Source organism: Colletotrichum abscissum (assembly GCF_030869225.1).
Source record: "Colletotrichum abscissum strain IMI 504890 chromosome Unknown Scaffold_19.1, whole genome shotgun sequence".
Classification (NCBI taxonomy): Eukaryota; Fungi; Ascomycota; class Sordariomycetes; order Glomerellales; family Glomerellaceae; genus Colletotrichum; species Colletotrichum abscissum.
In genome coordinates, this window is record NW_026850087.1 from 747675 (window position 1) to 762857 (window position 15183).

The 15183-nt window shown below is 53.4% G+C and overlaps 7 protein-coding genes across 7 annotated transcripts; 2 read left to right on the plus strand and 5 right to left on the minus strand.

Moving 5' to 3' along the window:
* Nucleotides 1-1071: 1071 nt before the first annotated feature.
* CABS01_08542 (thioesterase superfamily protein) lies at nucleotides 1072-1680 on the minus strand (the record flags this gene model as incomplete). The annotated part of the gene is made up of 1 exon (XM_060541901.1): nucleotides 1072-1680. One exon carries the CDS (start codon nucleotides 1678-1680, stop codon nucleotides 1072-1074), a length of 609 nt encoding a protein of 202 aa, XP_060402058.1.
* A 589-nt stretch (nucleotides 1681-2269) lies between these two features.
* On the minus strand, nucleotides 2270-4116 carry CABS01_08543 (major facilitator superfamily transporter; the record flags this gene model as incomplete). Its single annotated transcript, XM_060541902.1, has 3 exons — nucleotides 2270-3249; nucleotides 3302-3649; nucleotides 3714-4116. 3 exons carry the CDS (start codon nucleotides 4114-4116, stop codon nucleotides 2270-2272), a joined length of 1731 nt encoding a protein of 576 aa, XP_060402059.1.
* Nucleotides 4117-4877: 761 nt separating this feature from the next.
* CABS01_08544 (uncharacterized protein) lies at nucleotides 4878-5867 on the minus strand (the record flags this gene model as incomplete). The annotated part of the gene is made up of 1 exon (XM_060541903.1): nucleotides 4878-5867. The coding sequence occupies one exon, from the start codon at nucleotides 5865-5867 to the stop codon at nucleotides 4878-4880; it is 990 nt and encodes a 329-aa protein (XP_060402060.1).
* Nucleotides 5868-8265: 2398 nt separating this feature from the next.
* On the minus strand, nucleotides 8266-9129 carry CABS01_08545 (uncharacterized protein; the record flags this gene model as incomplete). Its single annotated transcript, XM_060541904.1, has 1 exon — nucleotides 8266-9129. One exon carries the CDS (start codon nucleotides 9127-9129, stop codon nucleotides 8266-8268), a length of 864 nt encoding a protein of 287 aa, XP_060402061.1.
* A 1024-nt stretch (nucleotides 9130-10153) lies between these two features.
* Nucleotides 10154-10855, minus strand: CABS01_08546 (uncharacterized protein; the record flags this gene model as incomplete). Its single annotated transcript, XM_060541905.1, has 1 exon — nucleotides 10154-10855. One exon carries the CDS (start codon nucleotides 10853-10855, stop codon nucleotides 10154-10156), a length of 702 nt encoding a protein of 233 aa, XP_060402062.1.
* CABS01_08547 (uncharacterized protein) lies at nucleotides 10748-11053 on the plus strand (the record flags this gene model as incomplete). The annotated part of the gene is made up of 1 exon (XM_060541906.1): nucleotides 10748-11053. The coding sequence occupies one exon, from the start codon at nucleotides 10748-10750 to the stop codon at nucleotides 11051-11053; it is 306 nt and encodes a 101-aa protein (XP_060402063.1).
* Nucleotides 11054-12608: 1555 nt separating this feature from the next.
* On the plus strand, nucleotides 12609-13654 carry CABS01_08548 (uncharacterized protein; the record flags this gene model as incomplete). The annotated part of the gene is made up of 3 exons (XM_060541907.1): nucleotides 12609-12620; nucleotides 12761-13313; nucleotides 13377-13654. 3 exons carry the CDS (start codon nucleotides 12609-12611, stop codon nucleotides 13652-13654), a joined length of 843 nt encoding a protein of 280 aa, XP_060402064.1.
* Nucleotides 13655-15183: the final 1529 nt, after the last annotated feature.

The window sequence follows — 15183 nt, forward strand, 5'->3', positions numbered from 1 at the left end:
GGCTTTTTCATGCAATACAAGATACGTAAGCTGAATGATGAATGTGATGAGGAAGTTTCTCTGAATCCAGATTCAGATCATAAGTAGACGTTTCCAAGAGAACTAAAGGATGTGGTCGCAGCTCAGTTCGGGATGGCGCTGATGCACCTAGGTAAGAAGAATTCACCCATCAATATACTAGTAATAATATGTCAAGAGTATTGTATCTGTTAGATACAGATAGAGGACAAAAAAGAGTTCACCACCGGTGTGGCTACATCTCTTAGTGCTCATGCTGGGAAATTTCTAGTGCTCATTCCGGGACTCGAACTCGTGATCCTCGTATACGCTGAGCCTGTCGTCGAGTAGGCTGATTGGCGATTTGAATGTTGACCTTAGACCACTCCACCACCCAGCCAGTTTGACCTGACCCGTCGACCTAGACGGGCGCCTGCTGGTTGGTGACGGGAATGGGGTTGAGGGGGTATATATGGGATACCTCGCAATCCCTCGATACGGATGCTAGCCTGCGACCTCTTCGACAGTATTGCGTCCCCATCAATACTACTAGGATCAGCCATGTATTCATTAACCTTGGACATTTACCTCGCAGCAGCACACATCGATATGGCTTCATAGCAGAGTCGAATCAATCACACTCATTGAAACCCCATCTACATACCATTCGACGACCAGAACAGAAAACGAGTACTTGGAACCACTCGTGTGAATATACGACTCAGACCCTTCGCCTGACGATATTGTACTCAGGGCAAGTGGCAAAAATCGAACAACCCACTGACGTGATTCTCCCTCCTTGTCGGTCAAAGTACGTAGCCTGCCCCTTTTGCACAAGAACGAATAGGTGTTTAATCGTGTAAAGGTTCTTCTCGGACTTCTAATCTAGCAAGCTCTGCTACTCGTTCCGAGCAAAGATTCTATGCACTCGCGGTCTGTGTAATCGCTGCACACTTCTATCAAGAATACCATACACGCCGCCCATCCATCCTAATCACAAAAACCTCACCAAAAACAAACGCAATCCCCCATACCAGACCTCTCACACTCCCTAATTTCTAGATCAAAACCCCTTCAAAGCTTCTCAACCAACCTCACATACAAACTCTCCGCCCTCGCCAGCACCGCGCCCCCCTCATCCTCGATCCTCGCATCAATCCACCACTTCCTCCCGACAACTTTCGTCACCTCAACAACACACAGCACCGTCTGCGGCGTCCTCACGGGCTTCACATACGTAACGTTCAAATACGCCGTCATGTACGCCGCGTCGGGAATCAACCCGTTACTCTTGTTGACAGGAAACACGAGCCCAATCGTCTCATCCAGAATCGTGGCGACGATGCCGCCGTGCGAGACGTCCGGGTACCCGTTTATCCCGCTGCGGAGCGTGAGGAGGGCTTTGAGCTGGCGGATGATGGTGGGGCCGGCGTCGTCGTCCTTTGGTATGTCGGAGGTCAAGGTACTTGAGGATGCTGACGACGACGACGGCCGCTTGTAAAAGGTCAGGTACGCGGCAATCGTATCCGTCGTGTTGAGGGTCGTTGAAAAAAGCTGGTCCTCAGTGTTTTGTTTGGGGAACCGCGAGGGCGCTGTGTCGCGGACCGTGTCTGGTTCGTTGAGGTGCGCCGCGCACCAGGGGAAGGACAGGAAATGCTGGACGTCTGGGTTCGCCGACTTCATTGTTGCGGTCTGCTGTCCCCTATCCTTACGAGCTTAAAGCTTATGCCCTTTCAAAATCTTTGGATACTGTCGAATGTCACGCGTAGGCAAGTGACCCAATCTTGACGACATGTACTATTGAAATTGAAATGGGCGACTTCGGAGTCCAATGGTTTTGATGGAGACCCGGTTGGTGATGAGCTGTGGGTGTTCTTTGAGTTCCAGGTTGCGAGCTTCAATTGAGTTGGAAAAGAGCCGAGGTCTTTTTTTTATCAGATCGGGCCCGTGCGTTGGCATGCGGCATGTCACCACATCCACGTAAGGTAAGGTAGTTGCGGGTAGCCTTATTGGCTGTCAGGGTGGCTGCTACCTTAAACTACAAGAAACATGGGACGAGCAATAATAGACTCGACAGTTCCCTATTGGCGGTTCTCACCACAAAAGTTCAATCAAGGAATTTTATAGGTTTCTCCTGGAGGTTCGGCGGTGGCAGGTTCATCCCATGCCTTGATCTGCAACCAAGGTGCTTACCTGCTTACATTCACAACTACCCACTGACACGCAAGGCTTGTGGATATAGACACTTTACTACAACATTGTCCTCTCGTCTTTACAGCATGTATCGAAACCCCTCGCTGGCCGTCCTCTTACGGCCCCCAGATCCCACCAAGCCCTCCTCTTCTTCGGTTTCGCTACCGACGGCGCAAGCGACGTCTGTCTTGCGGTTCAAGTAGGAGAGGTAGAACCTCAGAGACAGCGCCAAGACAGCCACGGCGAGCATCGCACCCGCGCAGGTCTGCATCCCAGGCGCATAGAAAGGTGCGTCTCGATCCGGGTATAACCTCGTCCCCACAAGCGGTCCGCATTGCCCAATAATCTGCATCAGGGCGAACCCCCCGCCCTGCCTACTCTCGGACGCTTGGTTATTGATGCTCCATGCCACGGTGAGCGTTACGACGTTGAAGAAGCCAATGGCCGCCGGGTACACTGCGAGATACCGCAGCAATGGCGAGAGACCGATGGGCTTTGCTAGGGCGAGCGCGGCGTATCCGCCGGCCGATGCGAGGGCATGCAGTATGATGGGAATGGACCGGGTTTGCGCCCGATCCGATAGATGCGCTGTGAAAAGTACGGCAAGGAAGGCCAGGAAGTATGGAGGAGCACTAAGGCCTTGCGATGCGAGGCGAGAGTGGCCCATTTCGGTGAGGATCTTGGGCAGGAATACGGGTAGGGAGGAGTACGCCATGTTGGTAAGAAAGAACATGGCCGCGGTCAGCAACGCCATGGGATCGCACAAGACAGCAAACGCTTCACCAAGGTTGAGATTGCTATGACCCTTTCCCCCATGTTTCTTCTGGCGCGGCTTCTCGCGTCGAAGTCGAAGGCGAGCCACCTTTTGCTCCCGCGCAGTGAGATAACGCGCCGTATCCGGGCTATCGGGAATGATGTGCCACGCGGCTACGGCGGCGAGAACGGATGGGAAGCCCTCGACGAGGAACAAGAGACGCCAAGGGGCTATGGGTCCAGCCTCTGCATAGTTGGTGATGAGCCAAGCCAAGGACGATGCGAATGTTGTTGCCAACGGCGCGGCTGCCCATAATCAGTCGGTTGGAACGGTCGTCTGGAATGACGAGATACTGACCGGAGATGAATATAGCGGTACGAAATGCTAGTTCCTCTCGTTTGAAGAAGAAGGATAGGTAGAACGGTATGCCTGTGAAGCCGGCCTCTCCGATACCCAGCAAAACCCGAAGGAAAATGAGCGTAGGGTACGAGACGGAGACGGACTGCAGCGAGGCAGTCAGTCCCCATGAGAGGACAATCATGGAGACGTATATGTGGGCAGGGATGAGCTTCCATAACAGCGACATCCACTCAAAGAAGATGTACGAGATATAGAAGGCCGTCAATGTCCACTCATACCAACCGTCCCACGGAGGATTCGTCTGCAGATCCTCGTCCATACCAGCTATGCGCGCATTGCCAATATCTGGAGAGGAGGGGCTGTCAGTAGGTTGCAAGATCACATGGCCGCGGCTCAAGGTATGCCATACTAGATCGATCCAAGAAACTGAGCATGAATAGCAGTGCTACAAAAACTACCAGCTTTCGGTCGTGCTTGCGAACAACGGACCTCTCCTCGTCAGGGGTGTAAAGCTGGAAGCTCGCGACGGTGCTGGTGCTAGCTCTTCTCCGCAGCGACGGCACTTCATCACCCCATCCGTCGTCAGTATCCTTCGCAGGTGATGCACTTAGGCTCTTCAGCTCGTAGGCCTGGCCACCGCCAAGCTGTGCCTCATGCAAATGCAAGTCCTCGACATCATCATCGTCGTCGTCAGGGTCGAAATCGAGGTCGCTGTCGAGACTGAACTCGGCCGTGGTCTGCGCAAATGACGGTGACGCTTCGCCAGAGCGATTTGAACGGCTAGGTGTCTGAAGCCTCGAGGATTCGGCCATTACCACAGGGAGGGGAACGTCATGCGTCCCGTCAGAGTCGAGGACACACGGTCACCTGGGGACTGTTCTGCAGGCAGGAGCAATTTAAGTCATGGAATTGGATGCTGTGCAGATGTTTGGCTTGCAGGCCGTAGTCCGCGATGAATGCAGGTCTTCGTTCCGCCGCATTGAAGGTGGGTGTTGCTGATGGAGCTAGGTTAAGATTGATGTCTTGAAAGAGCGAGCTGGGCGCGTTGCTACTGAAATACGTGGAACGGTGGAAGGATGATCGAGAGAGGTCCCACGACCAGTGACGTATCTTGGCAAGCTAACCCCTGCTCTACTCCAGCTGTTAGTGAAAGGGAAAGCTGCGGATCCTCCAAGGTGTCATTGCGGCTGGGTTTAGCGGATTGCGGGTTGCGGGTGTCGGGACGATGTGCGGCAAGATATTGGAGCAAACAGGGATAAAAGATGAAGACTTTAACAATCTCCCTTTCTCTCTCTTCTTCCTCTCCTTGTCTGTTTTCAATGAAGTAGTCAATTATACAAGTAAACGCCTTCGCTTTGAAACCGTGTCTACTAAAATGCGGCGTAGGCGTGCGGATGGTTCGCTTAAAACGGAGGATGCCGTGGCGTGTCGTACCTAAGACAGCACACGGTACAGTGGTACAAATACAGGCTCAGGTCGTGGAGAGCTGCCTCAAGAACGCTCACCATTGAGCTTCTAATAAATGTCATAGATCATGGCCCTTCTTCCCGAACAGTCTTCCGAGGCCGCCTCTCTATGGATCATCGCCCTTCTTTCCGAATAATCTTCTGAAGCCGCCGCCCTTGGGTGTCTTTGGCCTAAAGTCCATTGAAGGTTTGCTTTGTAGTGTTGGCGTCTCCTTTTCCGTCCAATTGCCAACCATGTTGGGATGCTGGGGAAGTGTGCCGTAGGGCAGACCCGCCTCCTTTGGTGAGAGCTGTTGCGGCGACATGGCTGCTGCGAACTGACTCGCTGGTACGCTCGACACGTACTCACGGGGTGATGCCCCTCCTCTCGATGTTGAAGGACCTGCACTGCGGTCGCGGGGCCGGGGTGTCGCGTTTTCAGCCTCCCTATCCAACTCCTCCTCTTCTGCCCTTGCCGCACCCATGTCTTCAGGGAAATCGCGCACCTCGTCGCCGCATACCACAATGTACCAGCGAATATCCTCTCCTCGTTGAAGCTGATCTCTCAGCTTTTCGAACCAGCCAGCCTTCTTCCCTGACGAACTCTTCTTCGCCTTGTAGAATTCATCGCTAGGGGCGCTTGCCATCGCCTTGGTCTCGCTCAGTCGTTCTTCGTACCGCATGATCTCCTCCGTTATTGAGTTGCTCAGATCAATGCGTACTACGTGGTCGGCAACATATGCGTAGGGACGGCTGACATAGCTTAGATCAGTCGGGTCATACTCCTCGAGCAGCTTGACAGCACTCCAGTCGTTCTGCAGGACATCATCCTCCTCTGGCGGCACGGTCGAGGCTGGGACATCGTATTCGTTGCGCAGTGCGGCGGCTTTGGATGCTTTGGACTTGTTGCGCTTCTTCTTGTCACGTTGGGCCTCGGTTTCGTCGGGTATGGGCTCGGGAAGGAAGTCGAAGAGAGAGTAGAAGGACTCGAGGATGGCAGGAGACGAGTTTGGCGCAATGATCCATTCGGGGGCAGCATCGTCGATGTTCTGGACGACGACAAAGACGCGGATGCTTCGACGGTCCCAACGAAATCCGTGGCAGAGGTAGGTAGGCATTGTGGGTAGTCGCGATAAAGCTTGGGATGGGCGGGGAGGGGTTGTGGAAGATAGGACGAAGCGGTATGTGGCGGGGCCTAAGCAGGTAGCTCAGGGGGAGACGGGAACGATAACGAGCGCAGATCGGTGGAGAGCTCCGAGCTAGGGGTCGGATGAGAGCTTCTATTTGCCAAAGTCGAGATCGAGTGTCGTCGCTTGCCCGGGTTTGTCGTCATTCAGCGGCGTCGAGGGCGAGAGATGTGTTGTTGGCTGAGGTGAGCAGGTTGGACGAATTAGACAGCCCAAACCCGCCAGAGAGGTGGAAGAGGCGTAGCGGGTGATGGGTGTCGTACGTCCTATCGAGAGGAGAGGCGCGTCAGGGAGTACAAGACCCGAGACGGGGTTGAGCCAAAGTTGGAGATGGGAGAAGCTGGCAGAAAGACAGATAGGGGTCAGGTGCTGTGAATTGCCGGTTCGACGGTGAGTTGAACGGTACGCAATGCATTATTCGAGCTGTAGTCGAGGAAACATAGCTTGTCGCATCGCACGCTGGGCTGCGGCGCACCTGACGCCCAACGAAATATTGCTCCTTGGGGGGGCAAACAAAGACTGGGGAGGTCGAAAGCGGCGTAGCCTGTTGGAAGGTGAAAATGGAAAGGCGAAGTGTGAGTGGCCACAAGTCAATGGATAAAGTGCAAATCGGGGCGGGAAAAGCAAGAAAAGAAGAGCAAGATCAGGCCAGGCGAAGAGACAGCAAGGCGTGAGGCAGAGGAATGTCGACAAGTGAGAAAGGGAGGCTGAAGGTGACTGGACTGGGGAGCTGCGCTGCTGGAGGGAAGGGACGGGAAAGAAAATATGCCAATAAGAAATGGCCACCCAGGATCTGGCAGGCGCCACCATCCGGGACGTGTGGCCGGGAGAGAGAGAGAGAGAGAGCTCTTCCACTATCCGTACCTACCTTATTACTAGGTAGGTAGGTACGTAAGTATGTACGTTCTGGGATCGCAGGTTGGCTGTTGTGTGTGGCTTTTCCCATGCACCCTACACAGCAAAGTGTCTGATTCTTCAAAGATCCTTCCTTGCCTCCGTTCCCTCACTGGAGGCTCAAGATTCTGGGGCTGTCTGTGCTCCGATGGAGATCATGGGGGCTTAGCCACGGCCTTGAGTGCCATGGTCCATGGAACACGGGAACAGGCCTTCTTCTGGACACTGCAGACTGCTAGTGCCTCGCTTTCGAGTGCATCAGATGTCACTATTTTCGTGACCATCCGCCTCGGTTCGAATCCATCTCAACTCGATCGATAGTAAATCAAAGTATATGCCAGCAACCCATCCTCGAGACCCGGTACCTTGCCTTATATATTCCCCGTACGGATAGAGACAGACAATGGAAGATCTTCACAGCAATACCTACCGAAAGCTATGACATGCATGAAACTAGCACCCCCGGAGCTGTTTCCCGACCCTGAATCCCCCCTCCAGTCGCAGGCAATTGCTGGCTTTAGGTAAGCAATTAAGGCCCACTCGGCATGCTACCTCACTCTGCGTTCCGTTCTTGCGACTTGCGGCTTGCCTCAATTCCGAGCTGAACCTTGATTGCCTTTGTCAGTTGCAACCGAGGTTTGAGTTGGATTATCTACAGGTAGGGCGCACTATTAGTCCTATTAGTTGTGTTCCTTCCTTGGCATCCAACTCAAGTTGTTGAGACGACAACTCCTATACGGCGTTTACGAAACCGAGACTCTATAACCAGCATCGACAAAGCCATCAATCTTAGCTTTGCTATCCATCTCAAAACAGACAGGATAATTACTTGATAACTTTTGACACCAACTTTCAACCTTTGCCCACAGACAAGCTGCAAGAAGCACTCGCATTCGAACCCAAACCACCGGCGGCCAATCAACAGCCGCAACATGATTTGAGATTCGCGATGGAGGCATACGTGTTCAGCACAACTTTACTGACGGCACCGGGTTTCAAGCCGTCTTGAAACTGGCCAGAGGGAACTAGAAAGCTTAATCCCTGCGCCCGGCAACAGTCCAGAGGAGGACGTCCCGAAGCATTCGTATCCAAAGTTCGAACAGGCGGGGTAACAAACGCAGCCTTGCCTTGTCATGCCACTGTCTTGTTTGTCTCGCGCGGCGCGTTTCCGACGACAGAAAGCTGTCAAGAAGCCCGGCTGACATTTCATCCCTCCCGGCCCGAAGCTCACATGCGACTGCGGCATCGCGCGCACAGTCTCGACCTTTCTCGGATGTTGTCACAGGATCGCGGGGTAGATTGGCCTTTGGCACGCGGCGGTATACCATATTATTAGCGGCAATGATGACTGAACACCAAGGTGCCATGTCTTGATCTGCTACATGGATGCTACTTTACTCCATCGTAGCTTTCATCCCATCACTTGATGTGCCGATCACCAAAGAGTACCACACCCCACAAACGCCGCTCCAAGCAACATCAACATACTCGAAGCTACACTAGTCGCCGCACCCGATGCCGCACCAGTCGCCGCCGTGCCTGTTGCCGTGCCACTTGCCGCACCTGTCGTCGAGCCCGTTCCCACACCCGTTCCCGTACCAGTTGCGACACCTGTCTCCGCAGGTAACGACGAACTTGAGCTCCCCGTGACAAGAGAACCGGTGTAAGGCGCAGGGCTTGTGAAGGGCGAACACGTTCCGGTCGCACTTCGAGAACTCATCAGAGACATTAGAGACGAAGCTTCCCAAGCCCCAACGTACTCGGATTCCGTGAGTATCGGGTGGACTGCCTCGACCTTCTCCAATCCTGCAGTAATGGCCACAACGACAGAGCGCGCCTCCACAAAGCATGTGTTGACGGCGAGCTCCTCATCCACAGTCCCGGTCCTGAGCGAGGGGGTTGACGTTGATACGTGGCACCGTCCATACTGATCTGAAATCACGGGACGGCCGCCAGTGCCGAGCCGGCAGTCCCAATATTTCACGATGCCGGACGTGGCCGTATTGCTTCCGACCCAGCTAGAGCCCTCAATGTGGGTGACGTTGGCCGGCCAGTAACCCTCCTTTTGGCAGGCTGCATCGGCCGTTGGGCACACAACTTGGTATGTTGCCGTCTCGCGCTCGTACGCAACGACAGATGCTTCGAGACTCCCGGTCGGATGGGTATCATAGATAAAGAAAGCTCTAGCGGATGATGTAACTCGAGGAGCCTGCACGCTGGAGGTCGATGTCGCGGTCGTTTGCGCGTCGACGAGAGCCAATATCGCCGAGACGGCGGGAAGGAGCGACAACGTCTTCATCGTAACAGAAGGATTGCTCAGGGCGTGAAGTTTAATGATGTTTCCGGGAGCCGGGCGGAGGTACTTGTAAGTTGCAGGTGTTGTCTTTCACATAGTAACTCAAGCTCAGAGCGACGAAGCGGCCCCCTTTTAAATGACTTTTCGATGAAGCTTGGCAAAAGAGTTGGTTGTGACTTCAGTTAAGTCTGCCTTAAACCAACGGGGGTCGCGAAGCGAAAGGGACTTCTGTGCGGAGGAGGATATTCTTCCAGCCATTGGGAAGACTGTGTCTGACAGGGGCCCAATGTAGAGGTGCAGGACCAAGAGCTTAATTGAGATATGCTCATGGGTCCGGCGATGAAGGAACAAACCCTAGGAGTGCGAATTGATGTTGAGGTCATCCTAGCTGATTTCACGATACCAGCTTCACAACACGCTGGCAGGAGCATCTGTATCGACCCAGCTTGCGACTTGCAATGTCGGATGCAGACAGTTATAATCTCGATGACCCTGGGAGAAAATGGTCATCACCAAGTGATATTCTAAGTACTTACTTAGTTGTGAGGGGATAAAGGTGTTACCGCGACATCTATGGCTGCTTGTGCCGCTCAAGCTCGCCTGGGACGTTCAGGGAATTTCCAAGATGAGCCCGTCTGGACCTTCAAAAAAGAACAAGCTGGGCAGGGCAGATACCAACCACAATGGGAACAATGGCTCTCGAACCGTGGTGGCATAGCCTCTACTGTTGCTGCTGTGCCGCAGGATTACGAGAAATGAGGACGGCTCGTCACATGGTCTTGCTGACGTTTAAATGAGGTGAGGTCACCCTTTTATCATATCTCTGGAAGCAAGTTCCTCTCGGCTGGGTTGGGCCATGGGCCGAGCGTCGATGAGCAAAGCTCTTTCGCAAAGACTAAACAAGATTGACGAGACTCCCTCTCGGCGAAGACAATCCTTCTCCCCCGATCCGATGCGGATGTTGAAAATACTCATGATTAGTGATTCTCCTCGGGTTCTGTTGGCGAAATTGTGGTCTGCCTGGCGGTTAAGAACCCCAGCAGCTCCTCCGAGGGGCGATTGGACGGCTGCTTCGTACGGCTGAAAGAAGCTTAGTCGGACCGCCGGGGGTTATCCTGCTAGAGGCGCAGACTCGGCCAGGGGTGGGGATGAGCTCAGGCCAATCTCTCAGGGCCATCCCAGAAGAGAAGCCTTTTCCCGCTCTTGGATTATTTGGTTGTCCATGCGTCGTATTTCTCTCCCTCACAAACCGCTCAGAGTTGGGTCTTGGAGAGGATATGGATGCTTGCTGGTTCATCAGCAACGTCTCAACGTCTGTCAACGAAAAGAGTCGATAAAAGATCGATCTATACATCTCCAAGACTCGAACTTCTACGTAGTAAGCACTGCCTGCGGGCGTTGATGGACCATACCACCCCAGTCCACGTCGGCGACTACAGGGTATCGTGTGTTGATCTACTTCCCCTTTCAAAATTTCTGCATCTTGCCGCAGGCGCTGAGCAGAAACCTCCATCTTTTGATTTCGGAGTTCTTCAACATCCGGAAGAAAGCCTGTGGGTGATAAGTTGATAACCCCACAACTACGGAGTACACTGTTCCACCCTTTCGCCCAGAGATAGAGATGAAGATAGCCTTTCATCTCCTCTTCCCCTCTGTCTCCATAACGAACGTGGTCACGCACACACCAGTAACCACACACACCAACCAGCCTGGCAACGGGAGCGCCCATGCCCTCAAGAAGCGCGAGTTCCTGAGCAAACGGGCGGACGAGGCAGCCCAGCGGTCCAGCCCAGGAGAGAATAGAGATGGTGGTGCGGCGTGCGGCGTGCGGCGTGCCACCTTTCCATCCACGGGAAGGGCTTGCCGCTTCGGCCCTCTTGCTAAAAACGATCCCAGGCGCAATAAGGCGCCGCAACGGCGTGGTTGACTATGTCTACTAGCTAGTCCCTTTCATTCAACCTTCTAATCCCGGACCCTTTGCTAGCGTTCATCTTGCCTTACTTTATACGGATGCCCATCTTGAAAAAGCAATTCGGTTTTCCCATTGACGAGGTAAACCTCAGATCTGGCGGCCATCGACAATTGAGAATGTGCGGAATCATGGATACGCTCAGCGTTGCAATAGGCAATCAATTGTAACCTCACCAATTCAGCCCGCAGGCCCGCCGTTCCCACAGACCCTGTTATTGGGTAAGTCGAATGTGGTAGCAATGTAGCATCCATGGGTGGCCCTTGTCAAACTGTGTCCCACAGCTGGTAAGCACTAGCAACCCAGAGAGCACAATGTCGTGATGCTCATTACTGAGTTGGCAATCTCTCTGCTTTGTCAACTTTGACTATACTACCCCATTGGTTCCTTTCCGCGGATCCAATTGTTCTGGGAAATCATTGATGCCAATCCATGAGGCAATGGTCCTTTTGAGGCAAGTTTTTCCCTCCTTAAGAGAGAGAGGCAGAGGGCGTGATAGATATCTTCTGCCCATCTCGTACCCGACTAAAAGAAGCGCATAAGAGCTGCCTGGGGCGATCCGCTCGCCTGCATGGTATCATTAACGCTTGTCTCTCCCGCAGAAGACGTATCCGGTGCCGGGACACATTGTGGCCAGAAATCACAAACATGTGTCTTTGCTGCGCCGAGCTCTCCAACACCAAGTCTCCCAAGGGGCAACGGCGCACAAACGCTCCTGTCAAGCTTTCGTGGCTGGGGCTTGTGCGACTCTTGGTGTGCTCCTCGCGGCTAACCCATGCGAAGGAAGCGCCAACTGGGAGCTATTTTACATGTTACTGCGTACGCTACGGAGTACAAGCTTCGTTTCTTAAAATCCTACGAACCACGGCAAATTTGAAAGGAGAGAACTTAGCGCCCACGTAGGCAACTGGAACCCTGCAAAGCCTCAGCCCGTCAGCTCCATCACCAATGGTGGTTGGTCCCGTCTGAAGTTTCTTCTTCCTCACCTTCTTCTACTTGTCCTTGGCCCGTCAGCCATCCACCGGTGCCCGCAGCGGTGGTGGTCTCGACCCCGTTCTTCGGGACCCCTGCAATATCTATCTTCTTACATACGCGAGAGTGTGGTCGATTCAAGGATTGGATCCGGCGACCCGTGCTGGCCCCCCTCTACTAGTGTAGCAAGCTAGGTAGCCATGCCATGCCCTGCTCACTCTCACTCTCACCATCACGCTCATCACTCCGTGGTAACTCTTCGCCCAGACGTTGAAGAGAGTTCAACCATCAGCCCAAAGGATGGGTAACATGGGGGGCCATTGCCCGGAGTCAGATTTTACTGCAACGCTAGACTAACATGTCTTTCCACCCGTGGCCACTCCAGCTCCTTCGTTGATCTACCTCCTGCTCCTCCTCCTTCTCGATCCCAGCTCATGCTTCTCCCGTCCCGCACCTTGTCCAATCCTTCCGGCTCTTTTCTGGTGCCTGTCTGTCTGTCCCTCTCTCTCTGCCTCTTATGAGTACAGTCAAGTACTTAAAAATGGCTCCCAGGGTAAGTTCCCCGCTTGGTTGCTTTCCCCTTCCTCTTGGCTCTCCTTTCTCTCGGTTTTTCCCCGTCTCTTTTGGTTTCTTCACAGCTTCACCAAAGATCTTATTCGATCCACCGAAAAACTGATCATGGCTACAACACAGCACCAGTACGATGAAGGCCCGGAGCTGGCACCTCAGCATCAGTACCCCGAGGTCTACCACCCGCCACCCCAGCAGTCGTACTCGGCCTCGCCACAGCCAGAACCCGTGACGCCGATGAAGCAGGAGGGCTCGACGTACGGGTACCCGGCCTCCGGCGTCGACCAGTCCGTCTACGGCGGCAACCAGTACCAGAACCACGCCGCCGGGGAGACTGCCCCTCAAAAGTCCAGAAAGACCGTCTGCGGCTGCACGTTCCTCGTCTTCCTCCTCTCCGTCATCATCGCCGTCTTGGCGGCCGCCGTCATCGGTCTTGCGGCCGGCACCGGCGTTGAGGCGAGCCGGGCCAACAACGCGATCCAGGAGCTGGCGGCCATGTCGGCGTCAGCGACGAGCGGCGGAACGACGGCGACGACGACGGTGACGGTGACGAGCGCCTCAGCGACGGCTACGGGGTTCAACGCCCTCACCAACGGCTGCACCGACTCGAGCGAGACGACGACTGGCCAGACGTACACGACTGACTTTTTCGGCAAGAAGACGTTCACCATGTACTGTAAGTAGTGCACCTGAGAGATCCCATCTCACTTTTTGCGCATTACTGACATGCCACCTCAAGGCAACAAAAACGCACCCAACTCGCCGTTGATGTCGCTCTTCACGGCAAACTTTGACAACTGCATGGACGCCTGCGCATCCTTCACAAACTATGAGCCCGGGTTCGAGGGCAACGCGTCGTGCACGGGTGTCAGCTTCATCCCGCTGTGGACGACGAGGGCGGGCGCCGTCGAGGGCAAGGCGCCGGGCAACTGCTACCTCAAGCCGGGGAACCAGACCAAGGGGAACTTGGAGACGCCCAATATCGGGACCGAGTGCCATGCCGCCATCATGAGCTGATTTTTTTTTTTGGTTTTCCATCAAACCTAATGAGAGTCAAGTCCAGGCCTCACTTGTAATTTGGGATGGCGTGGCGCGGGGCGTGTTTTGTTTCTCATTCTATATACCACTTATCTGGAAAAGATTATTACGTGTACTATGTGGACACAATTTTTGGGGCGTCAAAAGGATATTTAAAGCATATGGGCAGGGCAAACATACTTGCCTGGAAAGTCAAATGGCATATGAGAGAATTCTTCCCTTCAGCCCACTGTGTCGACGCAAGTCTTACACGATGCTTTACGTGCAACAGCATATCTCACGCCTCGGGTGGTCTTTAGGGTGCATTGGATCAGATGATTCGATGATGGGAGTGATGCTTGAGTCTGTGATAAGGATGTTTCCCGAATTTGCAACCATTCGACGCATCGGATTGAATGAGAGCGATTGGGAAGGAGTGAGATTTCGGTACGGCTCAGACAGGGTTCTCAGATACGACTTTAGAAGGAGGCCATTGGGAAGCCAGAAGCCGTCGCGGAAAACGAAGCAACTTTCATACTAGAGACTTGGGGCTGTGTCTTATTTGGCATGCGGCATCTGAGGCATATGAGGCAGGCAAGTGTGCCCATGGAGAGAAGGATGCCACGGCCATAAGCTTTTCAGCTCAACTCATCATGATGAATAAGACGACAATCTCACAAACTTCAATCGGTGCATCTTATACAGCGTTAGGTTGAGTATGGAGAGTTCCCGCGGACTCTATAGTCGAACTCGTGAGCTCTTTATGTTTTCCAGCCGGTAGACTGGCCGCCATCAGAAACAGACAGTGAGTATCGTCACAATCACAACATTAGATATCAATTCCATCGTCAATTCAAATTGCAGCTGAATAAAGGACGACCCAGGGAAACTTCTGATGATGGATTCAAGGAAGTGATTAGAATCATGTTACCATCCATTCCGTCCGACTCAGTTACTTTATTGCCGTGGCTTCGAGTTAAGGCGCGTCCATAGTGATGAATGGGAGCCGGTATATCATGTTGCGTGTATCAGATGTTTTCACATCCATTAGTAAGAAGTGAAGTATGTCGCATGTTCATCATCGAGTGCAGCGTACTCACGATCCCGTATCACATCGTAGCTTCTTTGGATTGAAATTGCTGCTTCGAGTTGAGCGCCAGCTTGGGGCATAGCATGAGCACTATGTATTCGAATCATGCGCCGTATCGTGTGATCTTCCTTGAAAGCCAGATTCCGTTGAAGCCTGTCTGTCATGACGGAAAGACTTCATCTTCGTTTTAAAATTAGCCATTTCTTGCTGCGTGGTCACTCTTATTCCAGACGCGTCGTAGGACGCTATCCCTCGCCATTCCTTTTCGAGGAGCTGAGCCCCCCGAAACTGGCTATCTCGTGGGCAAATGAGGACAGACATTCCACTTAGTTTGCATATGAGAAGCGCACTCACTAGAGCTAAACATTAAGTATTGCTAGAATGGGAGTGGCACTTGCCCGTGTTAGAATAACCCGACAAGGGTCTATCAAATATTTCC